The sequence below is a fragment of the Struthio camelus genome, chromosome 2, assembly GCF_040807025.1.
Source record: "Struthio camelus isolate bStrCam1 chromosome 2, bStrCam1.hap1, whole genome shotgun sequence".
Lineage (NCBI taxonomy): Eukaryota > Metazoa > Chordata > Aves > Struthioniformes > Struthionidae > Struthio > Struthio camelus.
The window spans coordinates 55,002,552-55,022,410 of record NC_090943.1 but is presented as its reverse complement, the minus strand read 5'-3'; the positions used below and the strand labels follow the sequence as shown (position 1 = coordinate 55,022,410).

The window sequence follows — 19,859 nt, the reverse complement described above, 5'->3', positions numbered from 1 at the left end:
ATATTCATTTTACATAGTACCACTGATGAAAATAAAGTTTTAATCTGTACGCGTCTGTTTCTTTGAGGGTCTCTGACAGCTTTTTCGTGCTGGAGGAATGAGATTCCAGCTAAATAGTGTGATGTGCCTGCATATACATTATACATAAATATTGCTACTATATGTGCTCTGCAAAATTCTTCTTTGCCTTACTCCAAAAGGAGGGACTATTCCCTTTTACATTCTTGTTGATATGACTTGTTTTCAAAAGCACTTTTCTTAGGAAAATGAACAGGATACCACTAAAGGACGTACAGGAAAGATTGCGTATATGCTGCCTTTTCTGAGACATTGTAATAGCAAGGAAGCAGCATCCCACTTGTGGAGGTCGGTGTTGCCAAGTGAACACAATATGAAGCACATCTATACTCAGAGTAGTAGGGAAATATTCTTCCCTCCCAGCCCCTCGGATCCCATTGTGCAATAAGTGTCACAATCTCTTCCAGTGGGAGAGGCTACAAAATAGGCATGTTCAAGTACCACCCATCCTGTACTTTGCAGGTCATCTCCTTTATTTTGGATCCAAATGTTCCATAAGTCATCTTGACTGGCCAGCTACAAAGTAACACTTGGTCAGACTAAATATATATAAAACTATATATTTCAAATAGTAAGTATGCAAAGGTCATACAGTATGGTGGCTTGACTTTTTTTTTTTTTTTATTTTAAAGCACAAATACAGCAATACTGAGGACTGCTCTATACTCTTTTCAGACACTTTGGCAGACTGTGAGACTTTATTTTCCTGAAAACTACTTTCCTGTAACAGGATTGTTATGCGCATGCACACTTTTCTTGAGAAGGTGATGTGCAAGAGAATTTCCTCTCTGTGCATTATGAGAAAAACAGAATGAACGTAGCTCATTCTTTTCAAAAGGGCAAGATCTTAAGAAACAGGCCCATTTTATTTTATTTAATATTTTTCCTCAGCTAATCCATACCGACTGCAGTGGTAGTTTTTTCTACCTGAGGAGTGATGGAAAACAGTAAAGTTAGAGAAAGAACTTCAAGATTTCAATAATTATACTGGCTCTGTACAAAATCGGCATGAGTGGAACTGTGTTTTCAGAAGCCCTCAGCACAAATTTCACTGATTTTTTCTTTAGAGTTAGATACCAACATATAAAACCTCAGGTCCAGTTTATTTCTGTGTTGAATTTGCCCTTCTGATTTGGCCTTACCCACGCCTCAATTAATGACAAAACTGGAGCTCTTGGCTGTTTCCCTAGGGTTCCCAGTGTTCCCTGCAGATCCCTGAGCTTTAGATTGTGTTGCTGAAGCCTCCTTTAGCCCTCGCCTACATAGACTGTTCGATGCAGACCAGTTAAGTGAATTTTGCCTTTACTTCTTTTTTTTGTCATTTGGGGGGTGTGTGTGTGTGTGCGGTCTATGAAAAGATACGTAGCAGTTACTTTCCTCTTCTGATGGAGAGTGCTGTTTTCCAAAGTTCGGGCAAGACATAGTTGCCCTTTGTTAAAATGAAGCTAAATAAAATAATGGCAATTATTTTGGCAATTGATCATAGATCTTATTTATGTCAGCAGAAAAGAAAATACTTTTCGTTATTCTCTCTCACATACCACTGTCTAAATAAAAGCATTATAGCGGTATGGGATCCTACCTCACCCTCTTAACCCAAGATGCATAAGCTGGGTTAAGCTTGAGCTACAAGCTCATCTTCAGTATCATCATGTGTCTTTATTATCTGTAGGGGTACATGTTGAGGATGACTCCCTCTTACCTTCTCCTATTGCCTCCTTGCTTCCTTCCCCCTCCCCACACTTGAATCTCTGCTTTACTAGTGAATTGGTGACCAGTATTTTAGCAGTGTGGACAACCAAAGAATTTGGACCTGAGTGCAAAGTGAGGTCCTGAACTCTCATGAGGGAGTATAGTAACAGGATCGTGTTAATGTCAGTTCGCTCAGATTATACCCATAACTTTTACAGGCTCTGTCCACTCTTGGAGAAGATATTTCTCACTACTTGTACTATTACAGTTGCTTTTCTATAGCAAGAATTTTAAAAAATTGCCTCTCCAGCTATACTTCATGTAGATTTGGTAAACACATTAGACCCAAAATAACCAAGTGGGAAACTAGTTGTTAAGCCACAAGTAGGAGCCCTATCTTTGTAAACGGTTATTGAGAAGCAGAGGCCATGCAAGAGACACCCCTTGATCCTTTATATGTCATACTAATTGCAATCCATTTTGGAGGTGAAGTTGTACATTTCTCAAGATACCTGTTTGCCTAGTTGTTTAGAAGACTTCGTAGCTACAGTGATGACCATTAGCTAGCCAGCTAAGCTAAAATTTATTGAAACAGTATTTTCCTTGTACAGAAGCAGTGAGGATGTTTTCTGACCTTGAGTTATTTTCATGTAGGCTGAGAAAAGTGATTGTGCATTGAGCACAAGCTTCATCTCCACTTTGTACCAGTACCTCTTGTTTCCAAGATTTGACACATTTTTCTTCTCATTTGTTTGGGCTATAAATCTGTTGTCCCTCTGCGCTGTCTTGTCTCTGCTAGAATCATTACTCCTGTTTGAAGTGTTGAACATTTCTTGTCCTTGTGCACCTGTACCACAAGTGTCCATGCTTCAGAGCATGCAGACTGTAATCATCTACTTACTAGAATAAGGACTGCATCATTGTTTCATGATTTCACTCGGTCCCATGTGGTTCAGGGTCCGATTTAGAGAGTTTTCTTGTTTTTAGAATCTCACATAAACCATCACATTTTAAGTATCAGCTGAAATCTATTCTTTCCTCACCTACTTTAGTATTTCTTATCTCCTGCTGTCATTAGTCTCCGTGATTGTGTTGTTTTTAACTTAGCACAGTATTTTGGTTAACAGCCTGTGTGGAAGAAACAATAAATTACATTTTTTTGTTAATTTGAAAGAGAGTATAGCAAGAAAACTGGTCTTCCTGTTTCAGTGAATGAACTAAAAAAACAATAGTAGTTGATGGTGTCCTACTCTTCAAAGCCTGGCACTCTCTGTGTATTTCTGAGTTCTGGTCAGTGCTCCCACAGGATCTTGAAAGTTAATCGAAGCCATCTCATAGGCTGTGCTGTAGGATTTGATGCTTGTAAGTCGGTTTATTCATGGTTATTAATATAGGCTTTGGCAACATAACGTAAATGCATCACTCGTGCTGTGATGATGACAATGCTCTGCGTGAATCAGAACGCTGAGCTGCCGGAGGGGAAGATTTCCGATTTAAGTGATCCCGTTAGTCTGAAGAACGAGCCTTATCTGAACAGCCTGGTCTCTTCCCCCCTGGAAAGCGATGCACAGGGGCATGGTGCCCACCCAGGTTGCAGACTGATATGCCAATGTGATACAGCCAGGGAGGGCACCTGCACGCGGGAGCTGGGAAGTGCTCTTAATCCCGCTGCTTGGACATGGCCCTCCAGAGAAAATCTGGACCACTAAAGTGGAAGGGTTTGGGGACCAAAGCAATAAACAGGCATCATAGTCTGCTATGAAAGGGCAGAAAATGAAAGGGCAGGGGTATCAGATAAAACTGTTGATTTACCTGCAGGTAACAAAAGAGCAGGAAGAACCTTCTAAATTTAACCTGTAGAGAGGCTCTTGTTTCTCTTTTGCCAAATTTCATTGCTTAGCTTGTTGTTTTGCTAAAATATGAAATAGTTTTATAGCAATGTTATCATAGCACTTATTCTAACATGAGAAGGCCAGCTCTGGCAGGAAAGAGAAATAAAAACCTGCCTGTCAGGATTTTTGTATTACGGGATGGATGTTTCAGTATGGTAATTTTGCTTTATCTCTGTATATTTCCAAATGAGCTGGTCACAGAAGCCTTCCAGAGAAGCAAAGACGAGCAGCCGCGGCTCGCCTGAGCTAAGAACATGATGGGACTCTAATATTAGAATAGGGATGTTATTGGGTGCTTTTGTTAACAGACCCACTCTATTAACAAAATGAGTGTCAAGCTCCCACTCATATCTTAAACACGTTAATTATAAAGCTTCTAAATATAAAAGAGGAAAAGTCCCTCCTTCCCCTGAAACCTATGAAGAACTCTTTGTAATTATTTGCATGTGCAGCCGTTTCCATTTTCTTTAAAGTTTGTGGTTCTCCTGAAGAAGTAGCTTTGTAAAACGTTCCCCAGCAGACAGCAGCTTTCCTTTCTCTGCCTGTCGCTCCCATCAGCTCTACTGATGTCAGTGATGAAAATTCGGGTCCTGGCACCCAGTTGGAGCCAAGCGAGCCAAGCTTGCTACATCAGTTGGAGAAGTTAACGCCCCTGGCAATTTCTTTTGTCTCTCTGCTTCCGCCGCGGAGTGGGCAATAAAGAGCGTGCCTCAGCTGCGGCAGTACAAAGCTTTGCTTAAAGCCACTGTCGCTGGCAGTTTAAGCCAAAATGCTGACCTTTGTGCAGAAGCAGCAGGTGCCCGGGGACACACTCGTGTCCCTCGGTCATGCTGCCAGGGCGCTGGCCTACAGCAGGGGCTTGCGCACAGGACAGCAGGGAGCAATATCTTCTTAAATTGCTGTAACATATTTACTTAGCTAGCCTCTCAGTGCCCTGAATGGTTTTTGCCTTCTTTTTCTAAAGAGCGCAAAACCAGCATGTAAACGGCTACTGTGTTAGATTCAGGCACGTGCATGGCACACGCTGAAGATCCCAGGCCACTGCATTTCAAGGACTTTGTAAGATATATCTGGTTTGCTAACCTGCTTTAACTCAGCATGTATGCCCTCCGAACTGATTACAATGGCCAAGCAAAACAAAACGAGTTAGTTTAAGCCACTGGGAGTGCTGAATCTGACCTTCAGCCAAAGGATCCCTGGAGCTGTTTGTCCACCGCAACAGGCTGAGGACATGCTTCTGGCCACTTGAGGCTTCTCCATTAAGGAATACTAACGCGTCAAAAAGTGTCACGTGCGCTTAGCCCGTTTGTACCTCAACTTCTCAGCAGCGGTCCATCAGTTAGTGGCTAAAGGCTAATCTCTGCCACACTGAAGATTATGAGCAAGGACAGGTATTGCCCGTTAGTCTCTAGTAGCCACGTGTAAGCAGAAGGTAGCGCTGAGTAACTTGTAGGTTTCAGCGTAAATTTCCCGGGATGAAGTTAGGCAAGAAGTCTTCTGTCACTTGTGCAGCAGCCACAGTTTTACTCTGTGTACTGAGGAGATGCCTTTAACGTGAAACTCTGTGGAATAAATATGGAACAACATCATTTTAACCAAGTCACTATTTGAGTAAAAACTTTAAGTGATTTAGATAATTCTTTGGAGGCTGTGTAGGCGTGCAAGAGCAATTCATTTAGCGAGTTGATATTCTGAGTTGTGTGATTATGGGGCAAAAGCAGAACATTTGGCAGAGTTACTTACTTCCCCCAACCCCTCCGCCCTCGCTCCTCTCCGTACCTACTCAGTCACTTTAACTCACTCACCTTCTCTCCGTGGGATAATGCCTGAGAATATGGTTACTGGATTCAAACACACTCCTTGGGGCTTTCTAGCAAATTCTCCTCATCTCTGAGCTTCTAGATACACCAGAAGTATGTGGGCTTTTTGGAACTAGGTAAAAGTAGTGCCATTTGGGAGCCAATTATGCCCCGTTGTGACAAATTTATGTGCAAAACCATATTTAGATAATGTCTCAACTCTGAGGAGCTAACAAACTGACTGAAAAGGGATCTGAAGGGGAAAGACTGGAAAAAAGTGATTTGCTTAAGGATGGATCAGAATTAAGTTGTAGAGGTAGAAACGTAATCTTGGAAAGAGATACTTGGGCCTTAAAGGAGTTGGCAGGCGTCAAAACACAGTAAGAGAGTCCACAGGTCTATTTATTTCCGTGAGAGTTGGGTGCCCTTACAGGTTTAACTATCTACGTCTTGTTGGTGTAGGTCTCATTCCTAATTTTGTGTCTGGCCAAGTGCATTTTATTGTTTATCTGATAGCAGAAGGGATTCATTCATTTCCAGAAAAGACTGTACTGAAATAGTTGGCTTAACTGTCTTATTGACTTCATCTCATTTGATTCAGAAGTTATGTCTTTGTTGTCTTACTAACTTTGTTTGTTTTTCCTTATTACAAACTATACACTTTAAAAACATTTACTGGGGTTATTTTCATTAGGCTCCAAACCAGCCTGATTCTGACTTCATACTACACTTGTGCGGGTGTAATTGCATTAACTTCAGTGGAGTTATTTCTAGCTTACACTAGTAATATAGGGCCTACCTAGTGTGAATCACCAGTTAGTTCTATTCAGCTTGAAACCCCTGTCCCCCAATTTCTTCTAATTTTGTTTTTTGATACAAGTTAAATGTAGACCAATGAGTAATGCATTCCACAACAGGTAACCTGAGTTGAATGGATGCTGCAGTTCTCGCATGGCACACGTACAACAGGAAAAGTAACTGCACTTGTACTTAACGCAGGTCTGGTAGTATCCATAAGCCTCTTGCAGACATCAGCACTGGGAGGCCACAAGATGGGGAAGTGTCACACTACCTCCATTAGCTTACTCTGTCAGCTTGATTTTGTTGCCAGAAAAGGATATTCCCTTCAGTTTGACCAGAAGAACTGTCTGCTTCCAGGTTTGTCCCTAAGCAGAGGACAATTTAGCAATCAGCCCTCCCTGCACAGACTCCTCCTCTGGAGAGAAACCAGAATAGCCTGCCCCATACCTTTTCCAAAAAAGTCTCTGCAAAATTCTAGGAAAACAAAATAATTGCACAGAGTACTGCTGTTTGCTGGCTCTTTCTATTTGCTACATCCAGTTTCCTCATGTTAATTCACATAGAGCTGCTGATTGTAGCCAACCATCGATTCTGGCTGGACTTTAAAAGAGGCAGCTTCTAATTTCATTGTTTGCAATAATCTCATTTAATTGAAAGCAGGTGCAAGTGTTGGTGTGCAGGCTTAAAACAGGTAGGTGTCTACATTTTCAAAAGCAAATTAAAGGCTATGTTTGAAAACAGCTTTGTTATCAACACCTTTTCACCGTGTTGGTGAGTAGCGTTGTCAGACTTTTTTTCTGAAATACTGAAAGCGCACAAATACAGGAAATTCATTGTTAGCCTTAAGAAGTAGTATGGATGTAGCTTCTAGTGGCATTTTTTAAAAACATGTGCATGCAGTAGTGGTGCTGAGCCTATAAAGAAAAGTTTCTTCAACTATAACATACAAATTCAGTGCATATAAACACAGTCACTAACTCGATATACGTATACCTTGACTGTAATGGGGCTGTAGGTGTGGAAACAACAATAAAAAAAAAAGTACACACAATCACTAACTCGATACACATATACCTGGACTGTAATTGGACTGCAGGTGTGGAAACAACAATAAACAAAAAGAATTAAAAATGTATGTATTTTTCTTAAAACTCCTGTGACAAGGCAGATAATACCCTTTTCCTGGTACTGTCATCTGTGATAATACAATTTTCTAAGGCAATAAAAATGTTCCTGAATAAAAGAGTGCTAAAGGTGTAACTGATCTGAAAAGTGATGTTGCTACCCAAATCCAAGAGCTTGGGTCACCTCTTTAGAATACATAATAAAATTTGAGCTAACCAGAAGTTTATGAAATATTTTTTTGCTGGAATGTGAAGTTTGGCTGAAAGAGAAACACTTTACAAAATCATATGAAAGTCACTGAAATTTCTTCTTTGCCCAATGACGGGAAAAATAGTTTTGACAGTATTAAAACACACCATTAAATACTTTTGGAGGAAAGAAGTAACTCGGAAATAACTTCATCTGAAGTTTTAAACAGTCGTATAGTACTTATATAGAAGAAATAAAAATTTTAATGCAAAAAATGTTGATTTCATATGCATAAAATGTATTTTATCAGCCTGGATTAGGGTGGGCGCGTGGTTAGGCAGGTTTTTTTCAGCATTTTCTTTCTTTTTGCAAGAAAATTTAGTTAAGTTCTGTTTTTGCCGGAACTTCCAAATCTAAATCTCTGCAAAATGGAATTTCTATTCTTCACCCTTTTGTAATTGAACTGAAAAATTCTCTTAGAATCAGGTATGTCCAAATGGACTTCTACTTGTATTTGTCAGTATCATGAATAGGTAAGCTGGAATCTTGATACTACTATGAATGTTTGTTCTTTTACTCAGTTGCATCTGTTCAAGTTTAGTTATTCACACAGTGAAGCATAAATGAAATATTTTTCAATCTTTTTAAAGTAAATATCTAGGACTTTTATGATTCTAACATGGTCAGTGTACAGAAACTGGTACAAGCATGAGTGCAGTTTCTAAAGGGAATATTAGATTAAACATTTGACAGCCAGGATGCATTTTCATGCTTCTTATTATGAATAAAATGGCACTTCATTCCTTTTCACCATGTTTTTTCTTATTTTTATCTTTTGGTGTCAGGCGGGACCTATAGGCTGGGCCTATCTGACCTAGCCAGAGTTTTCTGTTTGCAGTAGCATTAGAGATGAAAAAGCAGAACTCAAAGTTCATAACAATACACCTAACGTAGTTCTAATGATATTATCTACACATCCAAAAAACGGGGACCATCTGTTAGTGATTGGGCGCAACAGTAGGACGTTGGTCTTGCGCTCCTCATCACAGTTTACAGTGAGACTTACTCTTGTCGCTACTTGTTAAGTCTGAGATCATTAGTTTTACTTTAAAATACAAAGGCACTGTTGAGCTCAATCAGAATTAACACCCCATTTTCCCAGGCATTGTGCAAAGCCGTTTCAAGGCAAGGTTGTCATAGGATAAAGAGTTCATAGTCAAAATACACGCAAATACACCTTTGCAGCAAACTGTATGGCAGGACTCATGATTATTGCCTTACTCTTGAGCGTGTTGACAGCTTTGTGCCATTACCTGCTGTAGAGGACAAAATCCACTGTGCTAACAAGAGAAAGAGATTTACAGCTATTGCAAAAATTAATATAGTGGAAGTCTTGGATCCTCGGGCTAGGGAGGACAAGAGGTACTGTCAGTGTGCTTATCTGCTCTTTCCACTGCTAGTCTTGGGCTTAGGTCAGTGAGGTCCCAGGATATGTGTACTGAACTGAGCTGAACCAAAGCTCTGTGGTCTGGCATCTGGGATTCAGCTGAGCAGAGCACCACTCTTGCTAAGATCTAGGCTTTCTTTATAAAGCAAGGCTGCTATAAAACCACTGGGGCTGCCACTGGAGGTTTAGGCCTGAGTGATCACAGCCTAAGTGAGTGGATATGCCCATCACCACCACTACATCTTAGAGGATTCTCCACAAAGAGGTCTCTACTCACCTGCTGGAGGGGGACATAAAACCTTACATCTCAGCTCTATAAGTAGGTTCCTGCCTTCCTGTTAAAAGTAATTTAAAGTATTAACTCATTGCCTTCTATCACTACCCACCCTGTCTTTCATGAAAAATGCAAAATGTATAGACAGTTTCTTAAGGTGCCTATAGGCAAAAACACTCCTCTTCCTACTGAAGGCAGTGGCAACAGCCACCGAGGTTAGCAGAAGGGAATGGCTGTGTCAGGTCTGGGACAGTCTCATGGCAGAAGTCACTATGTCTTAGACTTTGCTTAATCACTCCTGATTTCTGACCTTCTCAATTTCTCGTCCGCACCACTAGAGCCTTCTTGTCTCAGTTATATTTTGTTCTTTTCCTGCAGGAGAAAGTACAAGAAAACATCACAGAGGTAAGAGTAAATCGCAGAGGACTGGAAGGTATTTGTGAGTCGTCTGTCTCTTTTTGTTAGGGGGTTTGAAGGAGGATTTTCCTGTTACTAGACTGATTTTGTTCACTGGGAAATGCCATTCTGCTGTTCGTTACCCTCTATGAACGTCCATCCTGCACTGCCGCTCCAAATTCCCACTGATGTTAGTGGTAGTACTCCCTGAGTAAGGATAGAAATATTTGTCCTTGAAGGTCAATCTCTAATAAACATTACTCTGTTCCTTCTGCAAGATCTGCTGGTTCTAACTCGATTACTTACTCATGCTGTAATAAAAAATGGATTGTGGACTTTCAGTGTTGCTAATGATCTGTGCCTTTGCAGGAGACTGAAGGAAAAACTGGGATCCTGTTGATTAACAGGCCCTATTATGGCTACCTGATCGAGTTATCTTACCGCCTCCTTGCAAGAGGGAGGCCTATTGGGGGTCTTTGCCAGATTGATTTTTCTCTCTGAGGAGGCCTTTTGCTTGGTTGCTTCAGACCACATACGTTGCAGCGCAAAGTTTTGGGCACTAAGCTGACTCCTCCTCCCCTACATCTGGAATATTAATTGGGGACTTCATCTTACAGCAAGCTGAGCCTCTTTAGTTCCTGTTGACTTTAACTGGGTTGGAGACTCCTGCAGAGTGCCCTTTAATGTCAGGTGGTGAGGGAGGGAGCTGGCAGATAAGCCAACCTTGTGGTGTGCTGGGCTAAGATGTCACAGCCACCTGATGCTGAAGATGACCACTCCAGCACAGTGCTGGCAGGACAGGCTATGCCTGTGCTTGCGTGTCACAGCCACGAGAGGCTGAAGTATGGTGGCTCAAGCCACCGATGAGGTGCGTTTGAGCTGTGACAGTTCAGTGGGAAATGCTGATTTGGAGATTTCCATGTCGAACTGTGCAAGCAGGCATTGTCTAGTGTGAGACACTAGAACAGGGGGAAGGTAAATATATGGTTTTGGTTTTGTTCCTAAATGTGAAACCTGCAGTGTAACTCTGCAGCTCTTCTTTTTTCCTCATTTCACTTGCTTTCATCTTGATTGTTAATGAACTATGACAGTGTCTGTGGCCAGAGGTGTTGAGTTGCTGCAAGAAGATGGGCTGGGGCTGAAGTGGTTTCTAGGATGAGTGTTTGCTATCTGTGTGTCCTGTACTGTTTGCATCGTCCCAAGAACTGTCTTGTTTGGGTGTGTTTTCTGCATGCCTAGCCACAGTCAGGCAGGTTTGTGTTCAGCATTTCTTCTGTAGGGGAGAGGTTTGATAAGCTTCGGAAGAGACATGACTTTAAAGGCTCCTGCAAGCCCAATAAACAGTTGCATCACCTTTATACCGAAACTTAAGTGTCTCAGAAATGATGATGCATTTAAACCTACCGCGACAGGGGTAAGTGTGTGTGCCTTCTGAGTTGGAGATTTTTGTTTAATCTCTTCATGCGTGGTCTGTGCTTTGTGTCTAACGCTACTACTACCTGTGCCTGCTGTTCAGCTGCTGGAATCCGTGCTTGTGGCTGCTGGGCAGACGTCCTCTGTGGCCACGTGTTGTGAAACAAGCAGCGTTCGCTCTGCGCAGGCAAGAGGCCCCTCCAGGAACCTGTGCTGAGCAATTGCAGAGCAGCGAGTAATGATAACCTCTCTCTGCAGGTGCTGGCGGGCAGCCAGGGGCCTGTGTACCGCAGCAAGGTAGTTGCTCTGTCTGGGAATTGCGCTTTGCACGCGTGGAGGGCAAATTAGTTGGCTAGTGAGCTTCTGAGTTGAACTTGCCACCTGCTGTGTGCTTAAGGTATAACACTAAAAGGGAAACTGCGCATATTGCCAGCTGATGCAGAAGTGTAACGTGCTAATGTACCTCCAGGAAAAGGATGTGGCAGGACAGCAGTTCATTTAAAGACATTTTTCAAGTTGCATCTCTCTGTTGAATTGGTAATTCTAGAAATATACAAAAAGTGATGATTTGGCATGAGTCTCAGCCTTCGTTTCCCATATTCACCTACAGTGGAGTTTTCTCTTCTCCTTCCTTTGTTACATTTTTCAAAACGATCTCTGTGGTTTTTATGTCACCAAGCTCTGGAGGGGGGCTGGGGCAGCCCAACTGAAATGGTCTTTTGTTTGCATTTGCATCTTGTTCCTCTATTTTCTGTTTTGGGAGTATTACTAATAGTCACATAAGAGTGTATACGTGATAGCAAGCAGCACTTACCTATGCAGGAGAAACTGCGGTTGTCTGTACCTGTAGTATAAGGGAACAGCTCTCCTTGAGTCCAGATCTGTTGGGAAGGAAGAAGAGATATGTACAAGACCATTTGAAGAGAAAGGGTATCAAAGCAAATTCTGAGCCAAACTAAAATTGTAATCGGAAATGACAGACACTTTCTCTTGCATTGATCATAGTGTTAACTGAGTCGACTCAAATACTTTTGTAACTGTAATATATTGATATGACTTTCCTTGTAAACTTGGAAGTTTCACAGCTGTCTAGGCAACCCTAATATCATTAGTACCAACCTAGTGATTGCATCTGAATCATTGAACTGTGATGTAAATTAATCATAGCAATATCAGAGAAGCAGGATATTTAATCAGAGATTGGGTCATCTATCATTTTTTCCATCTAGTTCACCCTGGGTAAGTGAAGAGTAGATAGATAGCTTATTAAATAGTAACTAGAGACTTAGTCAGTCTGAGGGAGAACTAGCCAGGAAGCTGAAACGCTCTTGAACTTTCAGGTCCTGAATTGTTTTTGCTTCTTCTGATTCCTCTGAGATGTACGTCACGTTTGGGTTCACTGCTGAAAGACACCTCGAGACACCCAGCTGTGGGGTGCCCAGCTCTGAGGGGTGGCTGTGTTTCCATGGGAGATACTCAGCACCTTCAGTGCCCTGGGAGATTAAAAGGGAAAAGAGCTTTTCAAGTAGCCCTTAGCAATCCCCTCCTAGATTAGGTTCAGCTGCTTGGATGAAATGGCTCCAGTACAGTCAGTTCAGCACCTCTCAGGGTTCTCTCAACTCCTATTTATCTTCTCAAAATTTATGAAGTGAATAATCTCTGGGCTGACTTACACTGCACACATTTTTCTCTGTTGCGATCCACAGTAATGCATTTTTGCTCAGCCAGTAACTTAGAACTGCGTGTGTTGCCATTCTGGTTTAACTGCATGTTGGTTAATTGTACTGTTTAATTTTCTGTTAAGATGCAAATGCTTCTCTTACTGAGAACTCATTTTATGTAAAAGTTAAGTAACAAGAGTTCTGATATTTTATCCATCCATCACTTTTTTTCCCCCAAACTACCTGTTAGTGAAGTACCTTAAGTACAAAATAGAAAACACAATGTAACTAAATGCTTTTGAAACATGGCTGTGACAAGAAAAGAAGCATCATAATAGGCCATGCAAAATACTAATGTAATTTCTTTAAAAAAGAACCCACTAATTAAAAAAAGGTAGGCTTCTGATAGAAACTGCATGGCCCAAACAGCAAGCCTTCACTGATTTTCATAAGGATTTTGTGGTTGTTTCTTATGCTGATACTTCAGATGCTCAGGCAGGAAGCACATATGCAGAGGTGTTTCTTGCCATCCTTTTCCCTCCTCCTTTTCCCTGTTCTTTCTCCTCTGTATCTGTGCTTCTCGATTCCAGTTTGCTCCAGCATTTAGTTGCGTAGTCTTGGGGAAAAATGTGAATGTGAACATGTCCTTCCTTAAAAACATAAGTGATGTATTCATGTTGGTGTGCAGCACAAGAAGTGAAACCATTAAAGAAATATATACATGTTCAAATTGCATTACACATATGTGGAAAAAGGATGTATTTTTTCCAATTTTAGCTGATAATCATCTTCAGGATTACTCAAACCCATACATCTTTAGATAAAAATAATCCACCTTTTTTTCTGAGTTATTCCAAAATGAAGGTAAACTTCTAGCCTTTTGAGATCTGATGCTAGGTAATTGTTACGTTATGCATTTACTCAGGACCAGATCCTATAGTTTTACCATGTAAGTAAACCTCAGTGTGCTTTCAATTCATCTTTACCTTTAGCGCTGTTAAGACTTTCTGAACAGATCTTTATTTGAATGAAGCACTGGCACTGTCTGAAAGCTGATTGTCAGAGGCAGTTATATACGGTGATAGTTGACATTGTCATTGATACAAAATCAAAGAATAATTTAGATTGGAAGGGACCTTTGGGGGTCATCTAGTCCAGCTCCCAATACTTTAGAATATCATTATGGTCTTGATTAACTCTTAGCATTCGTCATCTTACTTAATTTGACAGTATGTTTAGTTCTATGGTACTTTCTTCTGATACCATTTCATTTCCATAGCTTATCTATTGACCGTGCAAGATTATCTTAATTACAAATAATAAAAATATCCCTAATTCCTTAAGCTCTGCAAATAATTATAAAGTTGCTTATCTCCAATTTTTCTTTATATGTGGTATCTGAGCAACTCTGGCAATATAGGATGCACCGAAGGTTGATACCCTGATCAGTAGCACAGACATACGCTCCAGAAGTTCTTTGTAAAACTGTATTTTGGATGCGGAGACCTCCTCAGCTCCCTCTAGCTTCTTGGAACCCGCAATCCCTGTAGAGCTTCTTGGGACTCTGCATTTCAGGGGAACTGAGGTTAAATTTTTGAATTCAAGACTGCTGGAAAAAAAGATCTGTTAACTTATCTGTATAATATTGTAGATGGAGCTGGTTATGTTACCTTTAGTTAAATTGAATGAATACTTCATTTCAGTAAAAAAGTTATTGATTCATTAAGTGCTATGTATTCAGTGCACTGGAAAATCACAAGTGCTTTGAGAAAAACTGGAAAATGAAAGCAAAGCTCATGCCATAATTAACCTTTACATGATGGGGCCAAGTTAAAGCAGCATTCACATTCGTAACTTGGTATTTCCTAGCTTTATGAGTGCTTGACTTTGCAACCTGAGTAATCTTCTAATATAATTTAAGTGCAGTCAGAAACTGGCAGCATTACACAGCTCTGAAAAAGAGGCTGAGGTTCAAATTAACAAAGCTAAATGGAGTTTGTGTTTTAAGACTAGAAGAGGTTTATATTACTTGCCTGTGTGTAGGGAAACTCCATGTTGGGAAGAAATGAGGAAGGCAACGCTCTCTGGAAAATCCGAGCTTTTGTTACCCTAAAACTTTCTGTCATTGAGGAAAACTTTGGAAATGACTGAAGTTTTTACCTACCTTCATGCTTTCTATCCTTGTTCCTATTTCTCTCTGTTTACTAGAGCTGGAAGAGGCAGTGAGATTGGAGTTCATAGATGTATATGCATTTTTGACCTGCTCCTGAAATTCTGTTTGGTTTTCCTACTCAAGATGAAGCAGCCGTTCCTTAATATGATGATTCATTTCATAGCAGAGGAGCAGATTATTTTTGGAGGCCTGACATGAATAAGGGGACATACCTTCTTTATTTAGAGCAAGAATAAATTAAAAATAATTCTGAAACATGATTAAGTAGTGACAAAATCTTTCTTCCTGATATGCATTACTATTATTTTACTAAAATTTATTTATTCCATATCTTATATTACATGTGCTGAATAATTATCAATAACATGCAAATTGTTAGTGATGATAGGCTATTAAAATATTGAATGAGCATAATTTTTCTGGTTGATTAAAATATAAAAGATATTTTTGGTTGTGCATAATTTGTTTTAACAATAGCACATTTGCATGCTAAGGAATGGATTCTACCAGGTTGGAAAATGGAAATCATAGCTTATATCTTCTCAAATACTGTGACAACAGGTGTCCTTAACTCTGAAAAGAACTATACTGAGGTTTTTCCATGTTCATGTTTAAGTGAAATTCAGCCACAAACTTCAGTTTCATTTCAGCAAAACTGACAAAACACTCATGCTTTTGCACTAGTCCTCTGTCCATATATGACAGACTCATTTACAAAATGTAATCATGATATCATCTAGCTGCAGACACTCTACAGATATGTGTTAAGATTTTGGGTCACATTTTTGCTGGACCCTGGAAATATGTATATGTCACTGTTACAATACCTGAAAGGAAACCAGGCTGTCTGTTTGTATCAATTTGTTAGAAGTTATTTGCAATCCCTCTCCCAAATTTGCGAGATTTATTCTCTTTTTTTTTCTTGAATGAAAATGAAACTTATGTTCAGAAATTATGGACTTTGATAAAGACAAACTGGCATCAAACATTGTTTAGTATCAAACGCTCAAACCAAAATAGACTTTGAGAAGTATAGAGGCTTTTTTTTTTTTTTTTTTTTAACTCTCAGTGTTTGCCAAGTTGTCCTGATCAAATCTTCAGGAGAGGGCACAGTGGAAGCAGTCTTGTGCCTTCTACTCCTTTTCTGGGCTTTTTGAGATACACTATTGCCTTTCTTCTGGTATTTTGGCACTTCTGTTTTGGCACTTCAAAACAGTGTATGTATGCAACTGGAGAGCTGCACAAGAGAAGAGTAAGCTTCTTCGCATTGGGTCGGTTTGGCTTCTTTCCGAGGCATCTGATGCTCTTCAAATGGACTTTTATTTTCAGCTAAATCAAGGTGGCTTGCTTTATTCTTGGGTTTTGCAGTTTTCCTTCTTTACTTATGTGGAGTATAATTCTGCTTTTGGATGCACTACTGCCGGTAAGCGTTCTTTTCCATTTTAGCTGAGCTCAGATCCTTTACTGAAGCATGTTTGCAGAATTAGATTAGGGTATGGTGAGGGGGTGTAAGAGAGAGTTCTTCTCCCATGATTTACACATAATTTGTACAAGTAGGATAATAAAACTTAATGAAGAATTCAGTTAAGTCCTATATTATTACTTATTAGACCTGATCTTCTTCCTGTAAAATACCATTGATTTTTTTTGCCCCCGAGACATGAATTACTCATATTTGCTGAATGCAACTCAGTGAAACCTCCTTTGTGAAAACGACATTAACTTTGGTGGTCATGCTGGTAGGATAAGAGGGAGGAAGCTAGGAGGGTTGCTACTGATGCAATCCATCTACAGATAAATTGAGGCTTTGCTTCCCAAGTCTGGATGACAAGAGCTTACACCACTAATTGGGACATTCTTTTGATGGAGCCTGGCGTCAGAGCTGTTAGCAAAGGCAGCGGTTGCTCTGTAGAACTCCTTTTGCCCTTTGTTTCTCTCTTCTTATTCGCACTGTAATTTCTTAGTAATCTCTTTATTCTCTTTATGTTTGCAGTAGATCTGCATTAGTGTCTGAAAAATATTTCTATTTTTATTTCCTGAAAAACAGTATCCTCTAAAATATTTTGTCCTTGTTAACACATTTGTCTCCAGTCCTTCCTTCCTCAACCACCATTTCCCATTCCTTTTTTCCTCCTAATCCCTCTTTTCTAACTGTATGTAAATTGTTCTTATGCATACCTGAAAGAAGACAAGCGTTAGTCTTTAACCTCTGTATCCCACAGGTCTCCCATTTACACATGCTACATACAAAAGCACAGTCTACTGGCTATCAGAAAGCTTCCCCTATAAAGAAAAGCTCAAGAAATAAGTTCAAAGCAATAACATTTGGGATCCCACTGATACTCACTGCTCCTGGACTGTAACATTTTCCCCTTCAGTTGAGTATCCAGAAGTTCCTGGGGAATGAAATACCACAAAGAAGGAAGAAAACAGGCTAACTGACCTTTTTTTTTTTTTTTTTTAAACTGAATGCTGAATTGTATCTGGTCAAGCCAATAGTCCCAACAGCTACTAATGAGTGGACTCCTCTGGACCTTGAAATAGCAGATAGTTAGTCTTGAAATAGCAGATAGTTAGTCCACTGATTTTTCCCGTTAAACATTTATATTGTATGAGCTGCAGCAACTTCTAGGCAATTTTCAGTATGCTGGGTAATTACAAAAAGCTGGTCATTTACATTTTCCTAAGACGGAGCATTTCTATGACTAATTCAAAACCCCTATGTCTTTGCTATGTCTCAAATTCAATTTGAATTGATAATAAGTAATTTTAATCCCTGTCTTTGATTTAGCGGTCAGAATGAAGGGCAACATTTTAGGAGGGGGGAGGAGAAGAGAGAAAGAGAGAAAAAAATGTTAAGTGAGTGACATTATTTTGGCAGTTAATGTGGGAATGAGCTTTTACTTGGGGAGCTTCTCTGAGAGTGGGCGAAATAATTGGAAGTCCTGTTTAAGCTTCAAGCCTTCAAAATCTCTCACTTCCTAAATGTGAGTCTCCCTTTGAAGCGATGAAGAGGGAATCCTAATGCATTTTGTTAAAACTCTGTCAAAATCAAGAGATGAGGCATCCTTGCTGAGGTCGGCTGTCTCCCTGCAGCATGGACTATTTCTCAAGAGAAGTTTCTCACTTTTAATACGAATTACACTGTAGCTACTAACAAGTCTTATGTAATCTGGGGAAGCTATAAACCCTATTTCCTCATTGCCACACCCGAGAGTCTTTCTGTTTGTTTTCTACTGCTTAAATTCTATGTTTACATTAGCAGATTCTCAATAGACTATCTAAGAATTAAGAATAAATTTTTCCCAACCAATGCATTTCATTTGCCCTGTGGGGATGCCTGTTTCAAGCCATAAACTTGGGTATGGTATTTTACTTTAACTAGATGACAGGTGAAGAGGTCCTGCAGATCTTTATGCCCTGTGTGTGTGTGGGCACCACACTCTCTTTGGGCCACAGGATTTATCACACATTAAGGCAAAAACATCTACAAGGGTCTCTTGTTAAAACGCTGGCAGCTCCTCATTGAGCGCCATGCACAGGGGAGCAAGGCTAGTAACGCATTTTGACAGGTTGGCTTCCAAGTGTTAACGCTGAAAATAGGAAATAAGCCTTATGTAGAAAAGGACTTGGGCTTTCTTTTTGTGTGCGTTAGTTTAAAACAAATCACACATTAATATAGCCAGTACATGTTCCTCACAGTGCTTCCTGACTGTATGTTCAGTCAAATTACTCATTGAGCACCACCACGAAAAACATTAAGAAGTAATTTACTGTAGGTTTTTGTTGGCATCTCTGCTTCTATCAATCCTGTCCGTCTACTGATGAGTCAGAAGAGATGCAGACCATGTTACAGAATTTCATGCATAGTTTTCTAGAGTTTGAATTAATGTTATGCTCCGGTGGTTGATGTTGTGAGACTGACATCATGCAGAAGACCTGTTATTCCCCTTGTGGGGAGCAGGTTTTCAAGGAGAAAGATCCAGTTGTTCTTATGTACTTAACTACGTGTACTGTGCTTCACAAGGGCTTCACAAAGTATTTATATTGTGGCTTTGTTGTTTGCCCGTACTCAGCGACAGTAACGTGTCCAGTTGCAGATTTCTGAGTGGATACACATACGACAGGCATGTTAGCTGCATCCAGTTTAATAAAACTGATCCCAAGCATTTAGGAGTAGAGTTTGGCATGATTGGCTGCAAAGATTGGTTTTTTTCCCCTTTTCAGCAAGCCTTTGGGAACTATTATGGTATGGTGTCTTGTTTTTTCACAAGATGCAGGGTCAGGACTGTAGAAGTCTGAATGTTCAAACCTGTTAGTCTGTGGTTTTTTCAGTGCAGCTGCTTACTCCTTATCATCGCACTGATTCATAGAGTGCTTAAATCCACCTTCCCCCTCACCTAGCTACAACTAAACCTTCAGAGAAAGGAAAGAATAATTGCTTGAAGATAATAGAAGTGGTGTAGTTAAATTATGATTTATTTCTGAGGTGATTAGTCTTAACATGTACTAGTATCTTATTTCTGTGCTCCTGTGCAGCACATTCAGATTTACTGGTGCATGTAATTAAGGTTCTTAGCTTTGGAACATTTCTTGACTAATATTTACACAAAATATGCTTTTAGCATATGTTTAATTGTTTTCTTGATTAGGACCAACTATGTTAAAAAGAAATGTGTTCTCTTAAGTTTGCGGTCTTAAATCATGTGTTGTGCAGCACGAAAAGCTCTCTGTAGGATTGCTGATCTGTGATACACAGTTAGTCTAGGCTTGTAGCCCATTGGCTCTTCTTGTTGCTTTTTAAAGTCTGGGACATTAAGGGTAATGACTGGATGGGATGAAAGTAGTTCTTTCTTGGGTTCTTCCTTGCTCTTCCTGGAAAAATTCACAGCAGGCAACATTTTTTTTTTCCACCAAAG

The 19,859-nt window shown here is 40.1% G+C and overlaps 1 protein-coding gene across 11 annotated transcripts in view; it reads left to right on the top strand.

Annotated features, from left to right (window-relative positions):
• PDE1C (phosphodiesterase 1C) overlaps window positions 1-19,859 on the top strand; it is a 411,928-nt gene that overhangs the window by 173,869 nt on the left and 218,200 nt on the right. For 3 of the 11 annotated variants that reach the window (XM_068935842.1, XM_009679702.2, XM_009679704.2), the window contains one exon: window positions 9,676-9,702. The exons of the other annotated variants lie outside the window; for them this stretch is intronic. In XM_068935842.1, coding sequence (XP_068791943.1) covers window positions 9,676-9,702 — 27 coding nt within the window. The remainder of the gene's footprint in view (window positions 1-9,675; window positions 9,703-19,859) is intronic. 11 annotated transcript variants of the gene reach the window in all.